At 33.4% G+C, this 25,149-nt stretch overlaps 1 protein-coding gene across 3 annotated transcripts in view; it reads right to left on the bottom strand.

Moving 5' to 3' along the window:
* Positions 1-2,062: 2,062 nt before the first annotated feature.
* Positions 2,063-25,149, bottom strand: part of LOC106460197 (muscleblind-like protein 1) — a 234,257-nt gene continuing 211,170 nt past the window's right edge. The window contains exons 5-8 of one of the 3 annotated variants that reach the window (XR_002610697.1): positions 22,368-22,595; positions 16,267-16,402; positions 7,135-7,223; positions 2,063-4,480 (exon numbers count right to left, since the gene is read on the bottom strand). Coding sequence is in view for 1 of the 3 variants with exons in the window: in XM_022386857.1 (XP_022242565.1) it covers positions 7,189-7,223; positions 16,267-16,402; positions 22,368-22,595 (399 nt within the window). In the remaining 2 variants the exon portion in view is untranslated. The remainder of the gene's footprint in view (positions 4,481-7,134; positions 7,224-16,266; positions 16,403-22,367; positions 22,596-25,149) is intronic. The other 2 variants (XM_022386857.1, XR_002610698.1) reach the window with 2 other exon arrangements.

Genomic DNA, 25,149 nt, shown 5'->3' with positions numbered 1-25,149 from the left:
GTTAAATCTATATAGAGAGTAATTTTTCACCTTAATATTCGTTAACAAAGTGGCCAAGTTAGTTGTCTTTAAAAGTATGACTTAAAAAACAAAAAATCTTGTGTGCACATTTAGAGGAAACAAGTGTCGATAGCAAATAACATTTTTTTTTCCAAGATTAACAACAAAATAAGAGCTATTAGCCAAACCAAGGTCTAGATTGGGATTTTTTATAATTTCTAGAAGTTATGATTTTATAACTTATTTTGTTACAATAAAACATCAACGACTCATATCAGTCAATTTGAGCCTTAATGGAAAACTACGACAACATACAGATTTCAGTAAAAGTTGTTTCGCATGGTAGAAACTTGGACTCTTAACTATTTTTAAGCTCACGGCACTTGGTTTCATGGTCAACATTTCTGAAACAATCAACTTTAAATCGTTCACATTTATTTTATCATTATCACTTCTCATACAAAAATTCTTTAAAAAAAAACAGTACAGAGTCTTACATAAACACGTCCAAAAATTAAATAAAACTAGTGGTCATAAGAGAAATATTCCTTTTTATCCTGAAACAATTTTCAAAAATCTTATGTTGAAACTATGTTTATCGAAGAAAATCTGGACGTTGCTGTTTGGGACAGTTTATAGTCTAAACATTCACGTACATACTAAATTGGCAACAATGTTACATTTTGAATATTTATCATGCACAGTATACACAGATATTACAGAAACACTGAATTTGCCGACTACAAAGTCTCTACTTTTTACCTTAAAAACACTAAAATATCATAAAAAATGACAAACTACCATAAAGAATAATTAGTAGTATACACATCTTCTGATAAATGAGTCACTGATCGGACTTGTGCTTTTTCAGCCCTTCAGTGCTTTCTCAACGTACTTTTCTCACTAAAACGTTTGGCAATATACAATAAGGTGTGATTATAAATGGCGTTATGATATGGTTAGACGTAATCAAACATGTGAATAAGAGTTCACATTACAAGATAAAAATGACAGAACTTGATGTGACATTTGTTATGTTTAATGACAAACGACTAAAGTCCTGGAACAGAAACATGAGGAACATTTTTAATCACAGACTGAGTTACATATTAAAAAATTATTTTCTTCTAACACACTAGCTACATCATTAGAAGTGACTGGTTTTTCACCACTTCAAATACATCACGTGTAATTGGCTACGAATATCGCCGCTTTTGGTCAACCTAAAAGATTCACGTGTTAGCCGAGACGACGCAAACCTCACCTAAACAATCTTGCTACTCTAATCCAGCTGTTTATAATTATTACACAAAGAAACAGAAATTCACGTGTTAGCCGAGACGACGCAAACCTCACCTAAACAATCTTGCTACTCTAATCCAGCTGTTTATAATTATTACACAAAGAAACAGAAATTCACGTGTTAGCCGAGACGACGCAAACCTCACCTAAACAATCTTGCTACTCTAATCCAGCTGTTTATAATTATTACACAAAGAAACAGAAATTCACGTGTTAGCCGAGACGACGCAAACCTCACCTAAACAATCTTGCTACTCTAATCCAGTTGTTTATAATTATTACACAAAGAAACAGAACTAATGTGACCAATTTGTATATATCTATGTATATACACATATTTAGATGGGTCAAGAGTCGGACAAATCGTGTGGATCAACACACGTCGAGAACCAGGTCGGACGATCAGAACGTACCTAGTTCGGCTTATCACACTTTTACACTTATTTGAGTGCTTAACCCTAACTTTACACACATAGCAACATGGGTGGCTCTGTTACCACAAATTGTGTTTCACTAAAACATATCATTGTTGTTTTCTGCAATCATAGTCTTATCATACACTTTAAGGGTAGCTAGTGTCGCTGTTAACAGCAACACTAGCTACCCTTAAAAGCTATGTGATGAAACTGTAACTATAGAAGGCAACAGCGACACTAGCTACCCTGGAGCTGTGTGATACGACTGTAACTGTAGAAGGCAACAGCAACACTAGCTACCCTTAAAAGCTATGTGATGAAATTGTAGCTATAAAAGGCGCCTTCTACAGTTACAGTCTTATAACATAGCTTCAGAATAGCTAGTGTTGCTGTTGCCTTCTATATTCACAGTCTCATCACAGTTTAAGGATAGCTAGAGCCGCTGTTGCCTTCTACAGTCACAGTATAAGGATTACTAGTGTCACTGTTGCTTTCTACAGTCACAGTCTCGTCAAACAGATTAAGGATATATATTTGTTATTTGTTGGGATAATTTCTCTCGTTTTTAACATAGTTATATGAAAATATATCTGATTGAAAGCTCAAAATCCAGAGGCATTTAGTATGAAATTAGCATTTTCAGCCAATACTCGAACTTTACTCATTCCCTTGTTTACCATTTTATTTTGCTTGACTGATTTGTCAAAAACAAAAAAGTGGCAAGTCTGCCAAGCTCGATAATTTCAAACATTTGATTAATTATGTTCATCGATGGCCTGGATCTAGACGAGTAGTAAAGGTGATAATTCATGCTTTAAGTGGATGATGTTATGTTTATACCAACCAATCAAATCAAATTTTGGAGAAGCTGGAATTTAGGCAGAACCTAGTACATGGTTTCGATGTTGCAAGGAAATGGGTGTTCGCAAGACCGAGAAACTTCAAGTAATGAAATTATTAAACTTTGTGACCTGCAAGCATGAGAAATACGTGTAAGTGTAAAAGCTTCTGTTGTTCTTCACATTTCGCGTGTATATTTTGAAGAGAGTAAAAACATAAACCTTACAAATTTTGAAAATGCATACGCCAATTGGCATATTTGTAACTCAATCCAACAATCTTTGAACTGAAACTTCAAACTTCAACCAGTATGCATCATAGTGTATACATCACACATTTTGACATAGGTTTTTAACCGAATTGATTTACCACAAACGTTAAAATATATACTTTTTAATACCCAGTAGAGAGTTTGGGGAAGTTTTAACACATAACCTTGATATATTTCATAATGACTTTTGAGGCTAATTCAATCACTTCATTCAATCGCATACGACTATTAGTACTCAGTTTGGACACTAGTAATAATGGTTAATATAGCTGAATAAAAAATACACAACCTTCGTTACCATCGTTAACTACCTTTGAAGCTGTGTAAATATTATATAGAAGAAAACCTATCAATAACAGACTTCTTCCTTACATTTCGAAATAGTGCAAACTTAATAGTAACACCCATATTTAAACAAAACAAAATCACGTATGAGAAACGCATTCAATTTTTAATCAAAGATATGAACACATCCATCAATAGAAATATTATCATACCATAATCTTATACTTTTCAAGTTTACACAAACTCATATCATCATCATTTCTTATCTTTCTGTTTATGGTGTTTTAGCTACACACTTTAAAGTAAGTTCATGTCTTTAAAAATAATTAATTATCAATATAATATATTTTCACATATATATATATATATATGTATATATATGGTGTCAGGGTTTAATATTTATTTCATTTGCTTGTAGTATAATACAAAAAAACATTGGGTTACTTTAACACTTATAAATTAACGGAAACATTTTAAAAAAGTTAATCAAATTGAATTGAAATTTAACGTTAACTGATTCAAAAATACAACAATATAGTCGTCTGTTTTTAAGTTTCAAGTAACAAATAGCCATCAAAATGAGCCTATATCTGATAATTTCTTATTATCTTATAATGTGTCGGTCATTCTTAATCCAAAAATGATTAAAACGTGTGTTTTAACTTTGCATAAACATTAACTGTTCATAACCCATCACCAAATGATACTACATTATTTGCAGTTAAAGAAATGTAAATATATTTTAAAACTAGTATCACAACATAGAAGAGCTGGTTTGGAGAGGAAGTAATATGGAATTGAAAATACCTTTTTCTTCAACATTCATACTTCTTCAAGTAAAAATACGTCTCGAATGTGGTCATAATTAATGGCACGTGAGAGAGATTTAGATTTTTCATGTTTGTCGAATGTGTGACTAGAGCTCCAAACAAGTTCATGATTATCAAATATAAACTCTTTTGGTAGAAATTTCAAATTCATCATCGAACATCGGTTCAAATTTCAGCATTTAAAGAGAGAGAGAGAGAGAAAAAAAAAAGATTTCACCAATTTTGAAGTATGTTATTTCATTTTTGATCTCACGCAATCGAATATATTAGGGTTAGTGATACACGTCAACTTTTTATTTAACGTCATCATCAACTTAAATATCTTTTATTTGGATCCCCCTAGTCCCAAAGAGGCAAAATCATACAAGATAGCCTATAACTCTAGCCCTAGATAAAACCTTGGCATAACTACACCAAGATCTCTAAAAAGGGCGTGGCCGCAAGAAGATGATAGCACTTGCATAAAGGGCAACAGAATTTCCCTTTGAACAAATAATGAAACATTGTCGCTTTCCCATCCACAACTTTCACAAAACCTGCAGAGAAAAAATAAAACAAAAGAAAATGTATGTTACTTTTATGAACGATTACAAGTAATAAAACATAAAACAATCTTAACAGATTCACTCAACAGACAATGTTTCTGATCATAAAGGATGTTAAGAAAAATTAGTCTAAGTTAATAGTAACTAGCGAAATATGCGTGATCCATGCGAAATCCGCATTTTTTGTTATTAAAACGGTGAGACAGTTTTATTATTTACGAAATACAAATATACAACAATGGAAATTTTAAATTATTCAATAAAGGATATGGTTAGAGCAAAAAATATATAACTTTGCTTTATTCAAACGCACATTCTTCTAGGATTACAGTCACTAAAACAATTAAGCTGCATCTACATTAGATAACTGAAAGCTATTGTTACAAATCTCAATGCTTCAAGGATTAATATCACAAAAGTAATGTGTCTGAAGCCACATTGAATAATTGAAAGCTATTGTTCCAAATCTACATGCTTCTGGAATTAAAGTCACTAAAACAATGTGTCTGAAGCCACATTGGATAACTGAAAGCTATTGTTCCAAATCTACATGCTTCTGGAATTAAAGTCACTAAAACAATGTGTCTGAAGCCACATTGGATAACTGAAAGCTATTGTTCCAAATCTACATGCTTCTGGAATTAAAGTCACTAAAACAATGTGTCTGAAGCCACATTGGCTAACTGAAAGCTATTGTTACAAATATACATGCTTCAAGGATTAATATCACAAAAGTAATGCGTCTGAATCCATACTGGATAACTGAAAGCTATTGTTACATATCTACATGCTTCAAGGATTAATATCACAAAAGTAATGCGTCTGAATCCATACTGGATAACTGAAAGCTATTGTTCCAAATCTACATGCTTCAAGGATTAATATCCCAAAAGTAATGCGTCTGAATCCATACTGGATAACTGAAAGCTATTGTTCTAAATCTATATGCTTTAAGGATTACTATCCCAAAAGTAAAGCGTCTGAATCCATACTGGATAACTGAAAGCTATTGTTACAAATCTACATGCTTCAAGAATTAATATCCCAAAAGTAAAGCATCTGAATCCATACTGGATAATTGAAAGCTATAGTTCCAAATCTACATGCTTCAAGGATTAATATCCCAAAAGTAAAGCGTCTGAATCCATACTGGATAACTGAAAGCTATTGTTTCCAAATCTCCATGCTTCAAGGATTAATATCCCAAAAGTAAAGCGTCTGAATCCATACTGGATAACTGAAAGCTATTGTTTCCAAATCTTAAAGCTTCTGGGATTAAAGAATCTTAACCAATCCATAATGGACAATTGAAAAATATCGTTTGATTAATTCCTCAAACCATCGAGTCTGCTTCAATACTTTATTAATGCAGAAGCTCTCGCCTTTAATCTGCTGTTGAAATTTATAAATTTCTGATATAAATCATTTTGCATAAAGCTCAGGTATGGAAGCATGGACCCAATTTGGAATCTTTCACACAACAGACTCCATTTGGAATCTTTCACACAAAAAAGGAACTGTTTTTCAATAAAGTCAAAAATAATCCATGCAGTCAAGCTCCTTTACCATCTGGTTTGATATTTCGGAGAGAGAAGAGTTTCGAAATTAAACGGAATGTAACGAAACGAACGTTTCTAGACACTGCAGTGTACCGAAGAAATAAATATTATAAGAAATAAGACCAATTAGATTTTTATAAAGAATAATCCTACGGATATTGTATAAGGAGATGGTATTAGAAAATGATTGACGAAAATATATAATAAAAACTATGTTTGAAAGTAACCAGTATTATCTAAAAATATTATAGGAATTTTATTCTGTCAGTTTATTTATTGCTAAGCACAAAGATACTCAATGAACTATTTGTGTGCTATGTCCAACACGGGGATTGAGCCCCGAAAGTTAGCGTTATAAATCCTCATTGGCCGGCATAGCCTGATGGTTAGGGCGCTCGCCTAGCAATCTGCGGTTCACGTGTTCATATCCCGTCACTGAACAGCTCGTTCTTCCAGTCGAGGGAGAGATTATAATGTGACGATCAATTCCTCTTTTCGTTGGTATAAGGTAGTGTTGCCTAGCTGTTTCCCTGTAATATATCATTTCTAAATTAGAATGACAGCTATTGAGTAGCTTTGTGAGAAATTCAACAAAACCCAAATAAACCCTCACGATTACAGCTTAGCTACAAGGAAGGAAAGATAGTCAATCAGAAATAAACAGGAAAGATAATTATGATAAATGAGCCTAATGATTTGAAATTTTCAATCTGAATGACACCTTAGGCATGTGGCCTAAACAGCCAGGTCAGAGGCTCTTAAGGTTCTTGCATAGCAATCCTTAAATTTCAAGCAACTGGCCAGAGAGAGAAAGTAGCTAGCCAGCAATACTTGTCGGCACAAGGACTTTGTCTGGCTCTTTGAACGAACTATATAGTGAGATTGACTGTCATTTTTTAAAACACGCCCAAAGCTAAGCGTGCGGAGTGTTTTCAGCAGCATGACGTCTCGAAACTTGGACCCTTTGATCCACGACCGGGAACGCTAACCACTAGACTATGCCCGGCCTTTAAACTAAAGGAAGCAAATTTTCAAGAATAAATAACTCGTTAGTTTTTAAGTAAATTATTCAGAACTATTACGGACCTTACTTCTCAAAGATGAACAGAGCGACATGGTGATCAATTACACAAACCTGACTTAAAATCTTGGCACAGTCCCAGGGTGTACAGCAACTACAGAAAATCGGAAAAAAAATATGTTTATAACAAAAATACTACCGAAACAATATGATGTCTTATAAATCTTTGATCATAATATAAGAAGAAATGTCCCTAACTTATCCACCTAAAATCACATATTTGTTTTTCACTTTCATATCTTGAAAACAAAACAAAATTTCAATCAAAAATAAAGTGATCTAAACTACTCTTTAGGTATGAATAAATTTTCAACTTTACCTTTAACTTATTTTAATTTTTAAAAACATTATGGTTGTTGAGGTATTCAGTTAGCTAAGATACACAATATTTCTTGAGCTTTCTAGGTAAAATACTTTAAGAAGGATATCGGCTTGTAGTTAACTGAAACAGGTCATCGCTGAGGCACAAAAATTGAGATTTTCAGCCACTCTTATAACCTAATGGTTAAAAGTTATGAACACAGATGGTTAAAAATTATGAACAACACAGACGGTTACAAATTATGAACAACACAGATGGTTAAAATTGTGAACAACACAGATGGTTAAAATTGTGAACAACACAGATCAGATGGTTAAAATTATGTACATCACAGATGGTTATAAATCATGAACAACACTGGTGGTTCAATTTTATCAATCTGTGTTGTTCATAATTTTTTGAACAACACAGATGGTTAAAATTATGAACAACACAGATGGTTAAAAATTATGAACATCAGTTGCAATATTTACATATTTCACAGAATCATTGCTTTTCATGTTCGGTATTCGAATAATTCATAATCCGTATAATTTGATTCTTTCAAAGCCACATAAATAAACTGAAACAATGGTAAACTAAATACTAACATTAAAAATATTATTCATAGATGTTCTGTTGCTGGCTTTAGTTCCAATAATTTAATTTTTCGAAGTGATAAAAATTCGTCAGAGTTGAATGTAATTTGTATTTTCAACTTGATAAATGTCGTCAAAAAGAAATCGAATTACATACATACATCTTAAGAAGTACGTGCTTCAGGCAAAGTTTTACATCTTGTGTGGGAGAGCCATTGTGACTATAGAGGGTAGTGCAATGTAAGCAGAAACAGCTCCAACTTCCAGAAACTGAGGATTATATTTAAATATAAAACAGCTCCAACTTCCACACCTGAGGATTATTGTCTTCAGATGTAACAGCTTGAATACTGCTTTAGGTATATCGACAGTAGAACTGACATGTTATAGAAGAAGCTTGTGTACACGTGACTTATGTCGGTTTTCCACATGGAAACCCTTCTTGATTATGTTGCGTAATGTTGTATAGGATACTTGAACGACTTTGGCCGCTAACCTGTGTCCTCGTAAATTCTTACATAGATGCCTTACTTTGCTTACCACGGCTGCGATACGACTTGTTGTAGGTCTCTTTTTGTATGATTCTTGTCCCCAAATTGATCCACGTTTCTTTGTTTTCCAATATAATTAAGTGTAATTAATCTGAACAACATCTTTATGATCTGAGTGCATGAAGATTTTACGTCCGAAAGGGCCGTTACATGTCCTTCCCAAAAGCGGTTAACTTTCTAGGAAATCGCACTACCTACGTCAAAATGTAGTTCTGATACATGCCGTTCCACTGCAACTTTTTATCAGTTGTGTTCGTCATGTGACTTGCTGATTTACCTACTTAAAATCGTTTTAATATAACATACTCAGCTTTGCATTCTCTCAAAAAAGGTTGATGGAATAACAGTAACTTTAATCCCTAAAAATACTACAAATACAAGGTCGCAACGTGATCTTTTGTAATCTACATTGCTTGTAAGAGGCAAAATAAGGTTAGCGTCAGTATCTTGAAGCAAACATAACCTTTAACGTACAATGCATGATATAATATATATTAGTTCGAGGCAGAAGTAAAGTGGTGGCTGCGGTTGCCATAGAAACGGAGGATCGTGCTGTCAAAGAGCTATGGCTGGAGTGAGGTATATATGCAGAATTTGATTTTAAAAATGAAGAGATATAAAACCGGCGTTGAGAGAAACATAGAAAACATTTAATCTCAAAGAAAATGTACAAAAATGATTATTTCTCCTGAAATCTAACTAATCGAATTGCTCGCTAAGCTTTATTATACTCAGTGTTCTCAGATCTACGAATGGAACTATCGCATTAAGTATTTTAATTAAAAAGGAAAAAAAACTTCAAAGACTTAATTTAAAGCTAAAGAACATATATAAGAAGATAATATTTTAGATCATACTTCTTGCAATATACAATATGTAATTGTTTAAAAAAACTGCTTTGCTGTCGTCTCAGAAAGACACATCTAAAATGTCTTGATTGTTGTCATGATATAAAAGACTGTTTAGTTTAGATATTATTGATTCATTTATTTTTGTGAGTGAATATTTTATTACTGTTTAGTTTTTGTTGCAATAAGAGTTAAAAACAGACGATTGCAGGAAGTTGTATTTATAATTCATTGATGTTGAGACTATCGAACGTCGCGTGCAATACATTGACGTCGAGAATATAAAGATTTCTAGAAGGCGGACAGACGATTAAGTGATAAACCTATAAATATTGTGAGACGAGCGGAAACAGCAGACAGACAATAGAAAAAGAGAGTAAAGTTACAGGCAAGGAAAAGTTCGGCATGAAGTTAACTACCGTAGAAGTGATAGGCCTAAGATTAACATAGGCCTAACGTTTAATATGATAAAGTGAAACTAACAGTAGAAAAGGAGATAATAATAATAATTTACTTCGTCACAGCGTGGTTCTAAAGTAAGTGAATCAGCCTGAGTGCACTTTGACAAAAGGAACAGAGGATATTTAGAAGAAAGAAGACCAAACGATTACGGAAACTCGTGCCACAATTGTAAGTGAATCACACACAGAATACCAGTGCGATAGTAACAAAGAATATAGATCGGCTTGTGAACTGAAACTCTAAAGTAACTGAATAGGTCTAAGTGGACGTTTGACAACAAGAAGAGAACTATATATATATAGTGTTTATGTTATGCCTATAATCTCTATAGTGTTGAAGAATTTGTTGTACATACGTCTAACTTGTTTGGAATATATATATTATTTTGAAAACAAGTGAAATGCGTGCTGCTCATTTATCGTTAACAAGTCACAGACACCTACTGTAGAATAATCCGTATTCCAACAACAACATAGTATGTATTTATACTATTAAGAAGTATAAGTAAAATACTTTTATTCTGACAATTGGTGAAAGGAATTATATTTATAAATTCTGACAATTGTTATTAAGCACAAAGCTACACAATGTGCTATCTGTTCAGTGCCCCCCTGTGAGTACTGAAATCTGATTTCAGCATTATAAGCCCTTAGACTTATTGCTGAACTACTGTGGGCTTTTCTTAGTTTCAACCTCATTTTTACAGTGATTTGCCATCCATCCAGTTTTGGTTTATATTACCTTTTCCCATGATAATAGCGTGCGACTTGGGTGACATAGACGCCACAAACTGGTTTAAGATATCTTTGTTTTATTGTAGCCCATTAGTCGAGGTGATTGTAATTTTTTGACAGTGCAGTGTTCACGTTCATCTTTAAGATGCTCAATGTGATTGAGTTCCTGTGATAATATTGACCAACAAATGTATGAAATCAATATTGTGCTCTTTTGGTGGCTTTTATGAACACGAAGAGTTGTTCCATTATCGTGCTGTAAAATGCATAATTTTGGAGATAAGACAACAGCAAGTAGATGTACTGTAGATTGCAATTGAGTTTTAAAAGAATCAAATATTTCAACCTTTGCCACAGGAACGTTCCCCCACACCACTGTACCACCCGGAGCATATTTTACCACACGACTCATATGGTTTCACTCCTATATTTTCCTTTTATAATCAGTACAAAAATGGTGCAACGAGACGTATCAGACCGCACTACATGCTTCTAGACATCTAACGACAACAGTTTATACTTTAATAACCACTGAAGTCGCGCTTTCCTGTTTGCATCTAAATAATCGGTTGTTGGATTGGTTTCCAATCCTCATGTCACAGCTACGTTAGCTGACAAGTACGCATTTGCTTAGGTCCAAACCCATTTATAGAATGTGAATATCAGAATACATAAAATTTCCATATATATTTACATAGAAAGTAAATATTCTAATTATGTTCCATCTCTTTCTTATTCGAAACTTAACATCCTGTTTCTTTTTCTATTATTTTGATAGAATTCTCTGCGAAAGATACTGAGCTATTCTGCCTGGCTATGATTTGTTTATTATTGCACGCGAGGTTAAAGACCCGGATTGTATACAAAAACGAAAATTTTCTAACATAATAAATAAAACTCACTTGTAAGACAAAACACATACTCTACCAGTGTACAGAATGCCTGGAGAAAAGTATTGTAAATTAAAGAGGCATAACACGATTTTTATAATCAACGTTACGTATCAAGTAATTTTATAAACATGATTTTCCCATCCAAGTTTTACTAATCTTCGTAAGACAAAAAGTTAAAAGGCTTTTAAAAAATATCTGCACAAAACAAACTACCATTAGTAATTTTATATTTAAAGAAACAGCAGAAGTTTAGCTGCATATGTATATTTATACAGCTATATTTAGGCCCAGCCTACCTGATGAGTTCTGGTTTTGAGCGAAAAACCTTTACTGTACCTAAAATCTTATATGCACACTTTCCCGGGTTGAAGCATGCGAAGACCTGCATAATATCCATAACATTTAATAGGCTTAAGGAGATTTCTTACTTTAGCTTATGAAGCCAGGTTTATGGTATTAATGCAGTTATGGGTTTAGTTAGGACTACTGATAATAGCAGAACCAAAGTATATTATAACTTACATTCTCATATCTAATGGATTTAGATGATAACTGAAACGAAACGAGACGAAAAGTCAGAAGTAATAATCTAGTTTGCTACAACAACATATATCTATTTTTTCGTCTGTCAATCTATTGACACACGCACAGGTCTATGTATGTATGATTTTTAAAATGAGACACTTAGAATACGAGTCTCCTCTGCCAGGCAATTGATACAGTTTCCAAGATCTCTTGATCTAATCAGCACTTCGACCATATCAAAAGTTATGAGTTATTTGGTTTAAATTTAAAAAAAATACGGTGTATCTAATATAAAATATTTGTGTCATCCTTATGTTTTAAGTATTAGAAATAACAGTTTTTTTTAATTCACAAAAGTTTTTATCAGTTGTACACAGTAAAACGTTTGCTTATTTTGTTCACAACGTTTCACCAGGCTAACAAAAATTAATTATGTTTAATTTATTGTGTTAATTCATTTCAACAAAAATTAGTAATCAAATTAATTTTGATATTTAAATATTAACTTTAAAACTTACACGTTTGACATATAGAATACGCAATAATTATATTGTTTTTATTTAACTTGTTTTGCATAAGAGCCTGACAACCCACGCAGCCCACATAGCTTAAATGTAACTATTATCGTAGTCATTGTTATTGCAGGCACAAATCAGTTAAGTCACACATCGGATAAAGAGTAAGTCCTCTCCAAAATAGCCTACAAAAGTTCTGGTTCCCCGGTGGGTTAGCAGTAAGTTCGTGGTTCGATTCCCCATGGTGGGCATAATGCAGGTATCCCAGTATGTACCTTTGTGCTAAAGAACAAATATGCAAACAAACGTTCTGTGATAAAGGATTGTTTGTTTGTTTATTTTGAAGGTCACCGAATATGCTCGCCTTTTCAGCCATGGGGGCGTTATAATGTGACAATCAATCTCACTATTCGTTATTAAAACATTATCCCAAGCGTTGGCGGCGGGTGTTTTGACTAGCTGCCTTCCCTGTAGTCTATCACTGCTAAATTATGGACGACTAGCGTGTAGCTTTGCACGAACTTCAAAACAAACAAACCAGAGCTTGCGCTGAACAGCTGGCAAATGATTCAAAACAAAACAAAACAAAACCGAGAGGTGAGCTAAGGTCGAGAACCACCCCTAGCAAGGGGAAATATAATAAATATTTAAATTATTTGATGATTATTTAAATATAAACTTATTTACAAATTTAGTGAAAGGCCAAGAAAATATAATTCTCGTGCAGTGAAAAGAGGGAAAACAATCAGAAGAAGCCCAAAAATGGAAAAAAGGCGTATTCGATAAACTTTTTGATTCCTAGTAAAAATTAGCACACGCAACAATTGACAATTAATTGAAATAAAGTGACAATCAGCACATCGAAGAAGCAGAAAACGATTTTCCACGTTTTGAAGAAACAATTATCGAGGATAACAACAGGATACCGAAACTCGGCATGTAGGACTTTGGTTCAGGGCGACGAAACTGGAGTTTCATTGGTAAAAATGGACTTGCTCAGGTTATAGCCTGATGACGGTTTTTGCTGCTAGAAATGTGTTATACAACTCTAGAATCTCAAGAGTAAAGCAATTTATACATGGAATGTCTTATAAAATGGAAGGAATTAGAACTTAGTTGAAAATAATTCTTCAGTAGACAGTGCAGCTCAAACTTTAATCAAAATTAAACGGCGTCATTTAACGGGCATATTTAATAAGCTAATTGCAATAGTTAGATATTTGGCAGAGAGAGAGATAAATCAAAATTTTCATGGAATATTTGCTAAGCTAAGTCACCCCCCTAAATAGTATTTTTATTTTATTTTAAATACAATTGATAGCAAAGTCTTATCCCATAACCGATGAACACGCCAATGTGTTCATAAAAATGAAGTTTTTAGTAATTGAGTCTTGAAGTTCAGAATAAGTTAATAGAGATAACATTGGATATCTAAGGAATAGAGGTAGATGTTGAAGAAAATTTGATTTCCTTCATCAATATCGAGGATACCACAGGTTCTACTCAATGAGAAGCCATTGTTTTTGAATATCTTATGAAACGTGGAATACCTCTCAAAGATTGCCGTGAACAGGTGTTACAATAACGACACAAATATGAGAGACCAACACAAGGGGGCGCAATTTCAGTTGTTGAAATTACATAAGATGACATTTTTCGTTCCTTGTGGCTGTCATTCGAAGAACCTCATAGTGTATGATATTTGGAAATCTTGAAACTGGTCAAAGCTTTTTTCGTTTTTTTTTATATTTTATGATATTTCTGCAACATCAGTTATAATACCTCTTTCAAATACTAGGTGGGAGTGTAAAATTGAAAGTTAAACAGTGGATACCAAACTAAAAGAATATTGATAGCTTTAGTGAAATTGTAGGAACCGATTGTGCAGCCTTTTCTGAAGCTGGATCACTGGTAGATGTGATAGCGTCATAGAGATTTATAATTTCACCAGTAATTTGGTTTGATGTGCTTGTATAACTAAATCTAGTTGGCGAGAAAATGTAGAACTTAACTAAGAGAAGTGATATTGCAAGTAATCTAGACAATGGCAAAGAACAAAGAGAAAATAATATATGGCAAGTGTTAAAGAACTGGCAGGAGCATTATTATTTGTCCCAGAAATATACCGAAAACTTGTGTTAGATGAAAGAAGCACCTTGCTGATTTCGAATCATTGCAGCACAAAATTGATTTTTGTTCTTTGGTTCCTCTCTAATTATACATAAGTTTTGCCTCCTTTGTGACATGAAAGTAACTCAAAATTTAGAACTCAACGAACAATTAAAATTATTATCGTATTTAGCTGAAGCGATATCTGGCACCAACAGATGGAATCTATTTGGTATTTGAGCTTCAAAGGCTGACCACAATTCACCCAGAGATATCTGACGCTCTTGGAACACTATAGTGATTTAGTAGCAATCTCTCTATGGTACATCGTTCTCAGGATGCTACTTACAACGCTGGTGATTTAGTAGCAATCTCTCTATGGTACATCGTTCTCAGGATGCTACTTACAACGTTGGTGATTTAGTAGCAATCTCTCTATGGTACATCGTTCTCAGGATGCTACTTACAACGATGGTGGTTTAGTAGCAATCTCTCTATGGTACATCGTTTTTAGGATGCTACTTACAACGCTGGTGATTTAGTAGCAATCTCTCTATGGTACATCGTTCTCAGGATGCTACTTAGAATGCTGGTGACAGCTGCATCTGCTGAGAGGAATTTTCAAAGTTGAAATTAAGTAAAACTTATGTCTTATGAGCATTCCACAGGGTAAACCACGCTCTCCATTGACAATTGCAGAAAGATTGAATTTCCAGAAAGTTGTAGAAGAATTTGTAGAAAAAACAGTTAAAATGTAGACTTTCGGATATTAAAAGTATGTGGATGGAAAAAAACAAATAATTCGACAAATTCCAATTTTCGACCAAATTTCTGAAATGAAAGAGGCCTACATTTAAATAACTTTCTTATCAGTTGGTGGAGAATGTTGGGTTTTTCTATAGTTGGGTTGTCTATAGTTGTCCTCGAGGTATATAAAGAATGTGTCCCCGGTGACTTATAAAGCTAAAAAACCAGGTTTCGATACCCGAGTTGGGCAGAGAACTGACAGTACATTGTGTAGCTTTGTGCTTAATAGTAAAACAAACAAATCTAATGGATGTAGATAATGACTTCTTTCCAGATCGTAATAGCATATCTGAAAACAATAACAATTCACGTTTAATCATTCCTAATGGTTTATTTCATTTTGGACTTACATCAAAGTGTAGTTTCTAGACAATATTAATTGTTCGTTGTTTATTTCCACAAAAGATTCTTAGAGCCGTGCACATAACTAATGACATATCAAAGTTGATACTTAATTCAATTTGAATTTTCGAGACCAGGTTAACTTTTTGTCTCTAGGTTTTTATGAGTAATGTTGGTGTATATATATGTAAATCAAGGTTAAGCAGTTAAATAAAATAATGAGTGGATTGGATAGGGTTATCCAACGCTAAGATGAGATAACAATATTCAAATCTTCCAAAAATACTGTTTTAAACAAATAACAATACAAGCATTTCCCCCAAAAGAGTGGGTGAACGGCGTCCGCCCTTCCATAAAAATGTGGGTAAGTGGCGTCTAACATTGTTATAAGGGTGTTATAAAATAAATTCCTAATAGATAAAATCAACAAACGAATTGTTAAGTAACTCACAGGAAACAGGCACGAAGGGCTGCTGAACCTGCATGGTGAGAGCTTGTTGATACGGTGTGGTACTTGGCTGGTACATGGGGAGTCCGCTTTTGTCAAGTGCTGGCCTTTTGGTGCAAGGAATCATACCAGGAAAAGCCTGTAAAACAAAAGTAACATTTCCAAGTGGTATGACATAATATACTAACTACCAATATCTAAACACAAGTTTAAAGTGTTTGATAGTTATTTGTAACAAAGACGCCTTACGCGCACAGTAATAAAAACTAGCTTGTTTAAAACATTCGCACTATCAATGTGTCTATCGGGTTAAAAATCATATATATTTAAAGATACAAAATAAACAGAATAGGAGACTGAAGTTTCTGAAGAAAACATTAAACTAGAGCCTAGGTTTGAGTAGTATCTTAACGAGGTAACATTACCTATTTTTTTATTATGATTAAGAACAGATACAAATACTTGGCGCTTTCCAATTATATGTATCTTATACAGTGGCTTAACACGAATTGGGGAGATTAGTCGCCTCCTATAATCTTTAAAACTTCCATCGAATTTGATTATTTTTTATCAATTTTTCAAGCACTTGCTTACTAAATACAGAGGGCACTTGTCAACGATACGTTATGAATATCTTGTCTGTTGTAGACTTTAGAAATCAGGCAATACTCCAAACCCTGTTACAGTGCTGGAGGCTCATTATCATAAAGTATTCTCAGGGCCGTTCCCATAAAAAACTGGTTGTGTGTAAGTATGTAATCTGATTGGCTAAAGATACATGTAAGTATCAGAAACCTGAAATTTCATATAGTCTTTAACATACGATTACACGTATAAACACTACAAACAACATAATATGTACAAACTTCCATACATACGTGTGTGTGAGTTCCTGTTTATCTAAACATATAAGAGGTTAATGTCTGCCTGTCCGTAAAACTCCTTCCATAGTTTAAGACCGATTTGGATGAAACTTCGCAAGAATTTTCAACATCAAAAGGGGAAGTTCCAAACAAAGTTTCATTACATTTGGGTTTCTTATAAAAAAGTGTATTTAGTGCATGTGTCTACTTTTTTAAAAATAAATAATTCATTAAAAGCTTTATATCGTAACAATATGATAAATGTTATAATATAGGCCCTCGCTTATTTTATAACATATTTTTCTAAATATCTTCCTTAAAGGAGAAATGGCACGTCTTTCCTTATTAACACGTCCCTCAGAAGCCAAGGAATATCTTTACACTTTCCTTCTTAACACGTTCCACAGGAGCCATGGGGTGTCTTTACACTACAATTTGTTGAATATTAAAATAAAGTTCAATCTGGAAACTCCCAAAGAGGATGGTTTTGGACGTATCTTTTCGAGACAAGTTTTCGTTAGTTAATTGATAAAATTTTTCAGGTGAAATACAGTATCCTCAAGTCTCCATACTAGTTAGTACTAAGGTCTACCCGCTGGGAGTAAGTTTAGTATATATATCTATAAAGCCATCTTCTCAGCATCATTAATTAAGCAACTGCCAACTTCTGCTATCAACTTTTTATGTTTAACTTTCAACTGAGATACGAACGACTTCACATGCGATTCGGTAAGGAAGATCGAAGCATCACGATAGTCAGCAGTAGGATGAGCAGACAAGAACACTTTGAAAGCAGCTACAGGCATAATATTGTACTCGGCTTGCTGCACATTATCTACCAAGGTGGTTCTAATCGGTTCCTGAATACTTTCGCGTGTCATTTGAAGACTTCCATGCTTCTTGTGCTTGGCTGTTAAGCACGTGATGCGCTGACGGATTTCAGCACCTTACCACTTTACGTTACTTTTCGCAGTCCCAATGCTAAAAGAGTGCAGGAAATGCCTTCTTTCTAGCCAATAAAAAGCCCCAAAAATTTCAGTTCAAATTAAGAAAAAATCGGATTGTTTTTTTTTCTTGAACAAAAAATGTCTTCCACTGACTGGTGAAGAGCCTGTTAATAATATACATTAATTTTGTACATTTATTATTATTATCAACAAAATTATTTTTAAAAATAAAACTTACAAAATTGTGGTAAAGTGAGATGAATGCAGAATTTTCAAGTGAGTCTTCCTAGTGGAGAATTATTGTGATATTTCAGAAGAAAAGTGACTTTTTCTGCAGGTGAATCCAAGCGTACGTTATGAATTGAATTTTTCTGTGACCGAAGGAATCGCAAGTCCTTCGTACGGAGATCGTTGCGTACGAACTTGCAGGAATTTTGTAGAAACTCGATCTTCGTAAGTTACACAAGTATTTTTTTACTTCAGTATGAGTATAAAGTGATCAAAAACATCGAAAATCACGATGCCAAAAATTGTCAAACGGAAGAGTGACTTATCACGGAGAAAGTCCTAAACTTTGAAAAAGAAAATGAAACGTCAGGATGTAAGTTACAGAAATAAAGAGCAAGAAAAAGCTAGGCTCGTTCACCAAGTTATGAGGCAAGATCCAATGAAAAGAAGCCAGGAACAAACCCGAAATACATCAAACTGTTGGCCAAGATGTAGTGAGAAGAAGTCTGGAGTAGTTTCGTGACAGAGAAGCACATCGTTTAACTCGCCAAGATCTTGACTGAACAGCCGCCCTTAGGGCGTCGTTTCTGCTAATAATGTATATTGTACTTGTAATCAGTCGTTATAGTCAAATATAGTACAGAAGTCTTAGATTAATTTGATAAATGCTCAAGTTGAGCAGCATTTATCAACTGTACTACAATTGTAAATTATTGGGGGGTGGGGGCGACTCCCCCAAACATCCAGTCGGAATCATCCCTTCAGTATCTTTCTTCAGCATCTCCTAAGAATCGAGATGGAAATCATTCAGAAATTCTTTTAATTTTCAGGTCGTCTTTTCTTAGATTTTGTTTTTCCATCATAATAAATTGCTATACTGATCGTACGAAAACACTTCATTTGAAGTAAAAGCACCTGCTTATAGCGTAATTTAATTACGCCAGTAGTTCTTTCCTGGTTAGCGTAGAAATGTGCAATTTTCTACTTTAAATCGTAGTGCCATTAATACTTTATTGTGAAAGACATGCAATTTAGACTGACATTTCTCTTCCGCACAAGAAACTTGATTTAGAAATTGTAGTTTCAATTGTGTTCTGGACGTGATTATAAAATGAACATTTGGATCTGTGTTGATACGAATATAACATATTTAAATGTTTTCTGGGAAACGTCACAATCTTGCTCCAAACTAATTGTATTTATAAATACAACCCATGAAGAACGTAGTTTTCTGAGCTATCTAGGAGTCTGACTTCATCTCCAAAACTAGGCCTGCTGCAACAAGCAATAGCACTAATACCTACTATAGGCACATTTTATCGTACAGAAGTTGTGTTGGTAATAAGTTAGAGAACAATATACAACTAGTACGAATGTACAAGAGCAGTTAAATTGCTTAATTTATTACAGTTAAAAAAAATAATAATTAAAGGTATACAGTTAAAATATGAAAGACCATTAACAGAACTCGAATAAGTAATTATTTTTTATAATTTTTTTAATTGATAGAATGTATAACTTGTCATAATCCATCTAAATTAATGTAAGAACATTTACCCCTAAAGAAGAAAAACGAAGGTTTTGGAACTTTTCTTTTTCAAAATGTAAATAAACAAATGTCACATTAACTTTTATTTCCTAAGCGAGTTGAAGACGGTCTAATAAAAAATTAAATCTTTTGACTAAAGCGTTCCCGAACGAATCATGAAGCATTTTATAAAAACATTGAGTCTAACGTCAATTTAACGGAATATGAAAAACACAACACACACACATCAAAAACTCTGTGAGAAATATTAACAATGACAGTAGAAGGAAATTTGATCTTTTCCAGGGTTAATTTATTTTTAGAAATGATGTGGAAAAAATAAGAAGTGTGAATGATTTTAAGTTGGATGAAAGACAAATCACTTTGCTCAAAGAAACCATTTTTGTACTCAAATTAAAAAACAAACAAAAAAAACAACACAACACACACACACACACAAAACTAAGAACTCGAACATTGTGAAATTGTACACCCTATGTTTGGTCTTTCAAACCCTTATTGGTTTTTAAAGTACATAAATATTTCTGTTACTGTTGATTTTTACTTAACCAACTACAAGTTGCAAGGGTTTGATAAATTACGATTAAAATTTTCGATTCGTGGCGTCACCTAGTGGATAATCGTTTTCATGAGCAGAATTTCTAAGTTTTTTATATAGTTGTACACCTGTTTTAATCCAGTGTGGATACTCATATTCAACAAAGTTAGGAACTTTAATATTTTATTCTACGATCTTCTTCTGTTGCAGTGATTTCGTGCCGTTTACCAAGTTTTACGTCTAAGCCACTACTTACTTGAGCCTGCCATACAATTGTGCTGTATTATTATAACTAAAGAACCCTTGGCATATTCTAAAAAATATATAACACACAAAATGATAATAAGAATGTTCCATTGTAGCAACTATGCAAATATATAAAAGTTTATGCAGATATTATGAAGCGTTTATAAAACTTTTGTTTTTCAGCCCTAGTGCTATAAAACGAATTATTTCAAGACAATTCCAGCCACGGAACTCGAAAAGTAATTGAATAATTAATTTTCCTGATCATTGGGGGAAGAATCCAAGTAATGCGTGCATTTGTGCAATGAATGCAATAGAGCCTACGTTTACCGTGTAGCTTTGTGCGAATATCCTGAACTCTGGAACTGATAAAGTAGAAGGAAGGCATCTAGCTGATCAACTGTATCTACTGCTAACTTTTGGACCAATCGTTTTTGACCGAATAATGGGATTTGACAGTCACTTTTATGACGCACCTACGGTTCAAAGTGCGAAATGCGATGTTGAGGCAAGGACGCGAATCTTGGACCCTTGGCTTCACAGTCCAGCATTATAAACACTAGGCCACACTTGGCTGTAAAAATTAGATACCTATATGTGTAGGTGGCCATTGTGTGGTTTACAAGAAAAATTCTAAATCAAAGAAACATTTGAATTTATCACTTATAATCGTGTATCACTAAATACATGCATAATGAGGGAATACGGGCATAAGGGGGATGTGTTTTCACTTCGGAAATATGGGTAGAAACTAAATAAAATGAACACGAGTAACATTTTTACCCATAAAATGTGTTTTCACTTCGGAAATATGGGTAGAAACTAAATAAAATGAACACGAGTAACATTTTTACCCATAAAATGTGTTCTATGTTAATGAAATAACGTTTTGAAATTGATACATTTAGCAGAGTATTTTATATCTTAATGAAGCGATTGGTATCTAATATCCTACAAAATATGATGATTAAATGTTTATATTGTGAAAGTCGCATGTTTTGGCACGGTGATCAGAAGAACATCAGAACAGACTAGAGTGAATTTCATAGTGACATAAAAACACAGTAGGGTAATGTTAAATGACACAACTCAGAACCATTTTAAAACATCTCAAATTATAATGTATCCGTACTTAAAATATCCATATATTTCCGGAATGTATTTAATTGGTAGTTATTATTAGAGCAGTGAACTAGCCGAAAACGACGATAGTGAATTATTACTGAACTCATACAAGTAAGAATAACAACATAAAAGTAGAAATACGATATAAAGCAAAATAGTAACAATTTGTTTTTCAAAAACACAAAAAATCCTCACGAGACTGTAGTTATTGGAATAATTCGCATAAAATATACAATCGAAAACAATTAGATTTACATAAAACATCTAAAAGTTTATAATCTATAACACTAATGTTATAATACGATAAGTTAGTGCTTATACTTCAGAGTGTTCTTAGATATTCATCACATGATACGTCAAGATATTTAACGTATTTTAGCATAGGGCAGCATAAAGTATTATCATTTATAAATTATCATACAAAAGCAAAAACACTAATACTAAAAGCTTTGGCCCTCTTAAGGCAATTTTCTATTTCAAGTAAAGGTACCACATTGAGAAAACATGTGCAAAATATTTACTAACAAATAGTTAATAACAAAATAAAATAAGGAGGAATTGGAAAACAAGGCAGAAGGTCAAAGGAAGGCAGTGAAACATTGGCCTACCATAGAAGCGGTGTTAACTCTACTTTGGGCAGCCTTTAGTTGTGACTGCAAGTGAAGCGGAGGGTGAAAGTAGCGGCATGGATCCCGCGTGCACCTTCCTTTCATGAAATCCATACAGACTGTCACCATGCCTTCCACAACGTCCACAGCCACGTGCTCTTGGGGGTGAGCGAAGCGGCACTCAGTTTCTGTCCTTTTACAGTTGCCGCGTTGATATTCTCGGCAAACCTACAGGCAGGGGAGAAGCAATGCAGGAGAAACCGTTTTAACAAAGCTTGCGCAAACAGCCATGATAGCAACAGGCAGTGAAGAAGAGAAACTAAAGGAATTAGCAAAGGATCGTGCAAGGACATCAAAATGGAGAAGCAGTAGATATACGAAAACAAACAAAAGGATGAACAACCAGACTTGAACTTACAATATAAAATGTTGTCAGTTACAATTGTGACAACGAGGGAAAGTAAACTGTGCTTTTGGAAAGTAACTGATTAGTTTTGTGCTATTTACCTTTATGAATAAAATATACAAAAAGGTCAAATAAAAAAAAAGAGATCGAAACATACATGTAGGTAATACTTTTAGGTTTCCATGAAATATATATATGTTATTGTATACACACCATTACTTTTCTTACCAGTTCGATAAATTCTACTAGTCCGGAAATATTCACAACGCTGGTGGTCAATATCGAGAAACTTCTAGAAAAAATTCAATGAAGTGAGTAGCCAACATTCTGAACATTTACTGCACTGAGTTCAATGATCAGCGTCTTGAACATTTACTGCACTGAGTTCAATGATCAGCGTCTTGAACAGTTACTGCAATGAGTTCAATGATCAGCGTCTTGAACATTTACTGCACTGAGTTCAATGATCAGCGTCTTGAACATTTACTGCACTGAGTTCAATGATCAGCGTCTTGAACATTTACTGCACTGAGTTCAATGACCAACGTCTTGAATATTTACAACATTAAGGTCAATGGCCAACGTCTTGAACATTTCTGAGGACAATGGCCAGAATCTTGAACATTTACTGCACTAAGGTTAATGAACAACATATCGAGCATCATGAAGAATACTAATTACACTAATTTCAATGACCAATGGCTTGAACATTTATTGTACTGTTAAATGTTCAACATATTGAACACTTCTGAGAATAATTTCCAACATCTTCAGCATTTACTGCACTGAGCTTGATGGCTAATAACTTGATCATTTACTCCACTGAGGACAATTGCAAACATCTTGAACATCTACTGCACTGAGCTTGATGGCTAATAACTTGATCATTTACTCCACTGAGGACAATTGCAAACATCTTGAACATCTACTGCACTGAGGTCAATAGACAACGCCTTTATTAATTACTATTCATAGTGTGAGAAATGTTCAGTAAGACTGTCATTGTTTTAAAATTCAATAAACTGTCATAAACCAATGTTTCTGTCTACTTCTTATTAGGCCGGTCTACATGTTGATTCATAAAGAAAAGTCCAACAATATTACTTTCGTCTTAATGTTTGCTTTAATTATACATGAAATATATAGTTATAACATTTAAGACTGCACGTTACGTTTCTTTTATTTAGTTGTAGACAGTTTTATAAACGCTCACATAAAAGAAGTTTGTTAAAACAGTCTCCTCTGACCAGAATATCTTTAGAAGTTTCGCTACCCACCAGTAAGATGTGTTTGGTTACATGCCTTGATGAGTACAGAGGTGTATACTCAAAGTGTTATCTTGAATAATACTTTCAGGGTTTCAAAAAATAAAAATAAATTGAGTAAAAATTATTAAACTAACGGTTAGAATTTTACTGTAAGTTATTTCAATACTGAATTAAACCTAGTGAAACAATAAAAACAATATCTAAATGTAGCGAGGCAATGAGTTACTTATATCAAGTAATTAATATAATGATATACTTTAAGGGAATTATAAAGAAAAGATATAGAAATTGCTGTGAATTTGCCAATAAACTCAGTTTGCATTGAAACACACATAATCTTGTTTCTTTAAAAACTAAGATTAAACGGAATGTTAAAAATACGAGAACGCTTTACCATAATTAAAATGTTTTATTTCAATAACTTCTTAAACATCTCAATGAATAAAAAAAGACTAATATTGCAGTGTCGATTACATTTCTACCAGAACCAGTGATACAAAGATTTGTAACTGTGTTTGAGTTAAATGTCTACCATTTGCTAGTTTCAAACCAACTATTCAGAGATAATATTATCAGGAATGAAATCCGTTTAAATATATATACACACTTGTGAAACAGACGAAAATTTCAAACAATATTAACGTGTTTTTCAATTATACTTACAGAAAATATAATGTGACAACGACGTTTTTAATTAAAAATCTGTATTGATCATTGGATCTTTTACAAATATACGTTTTCTACATTATTTCATCAAAATGTTGTTGCTTTTTTGTCTTGACTAATTCTATGTTGAAAACAGAACTCGATCGCTTTATTACATGTAGTATTCATAAAATATGTAACCAACAATTGTTCTATGAGGTAGAGAAACATTACATGAGAACTTAGAAACTGTCTTATTAAGTCGAACTACTCTAACATTTCTTGATTTACAGAGTAAAATAGGCTTTAATCTTGAAAACAGAACTCGATCGCTTTATTACATGTAGTATTCATAAAATATGTAACCAACAATTGTTGTATGAGGTAGAGAAACATTACATGAGAACTTAGAAACTGTCTTATTAAGTCGAACTACTCTAACATTTCTTGATTTACAGAGTAA

This window comes from Limulus polyphemus, unplaced genomic scaffold, assembly GCF_000517525.1.
Source record: "Limulus polyphemus unplaced genomic scaffold, Limulus_polyphemus-2.1.2 Scaffold727, whole genome shotgun sequence".
Classification (NCBI taxonomy): domain Eukaryota; kingdom Metazoa; phylum Arthropoda; class Merostomata; order Xiphosura; family Limulidae; genus Limulus; species Limulus polyphemus.
The sequence above is the reverse complement of the archived record's forward strand: the minus strand, read 5'-3'. Positions and strand labels throughout refer to the sequence as shown.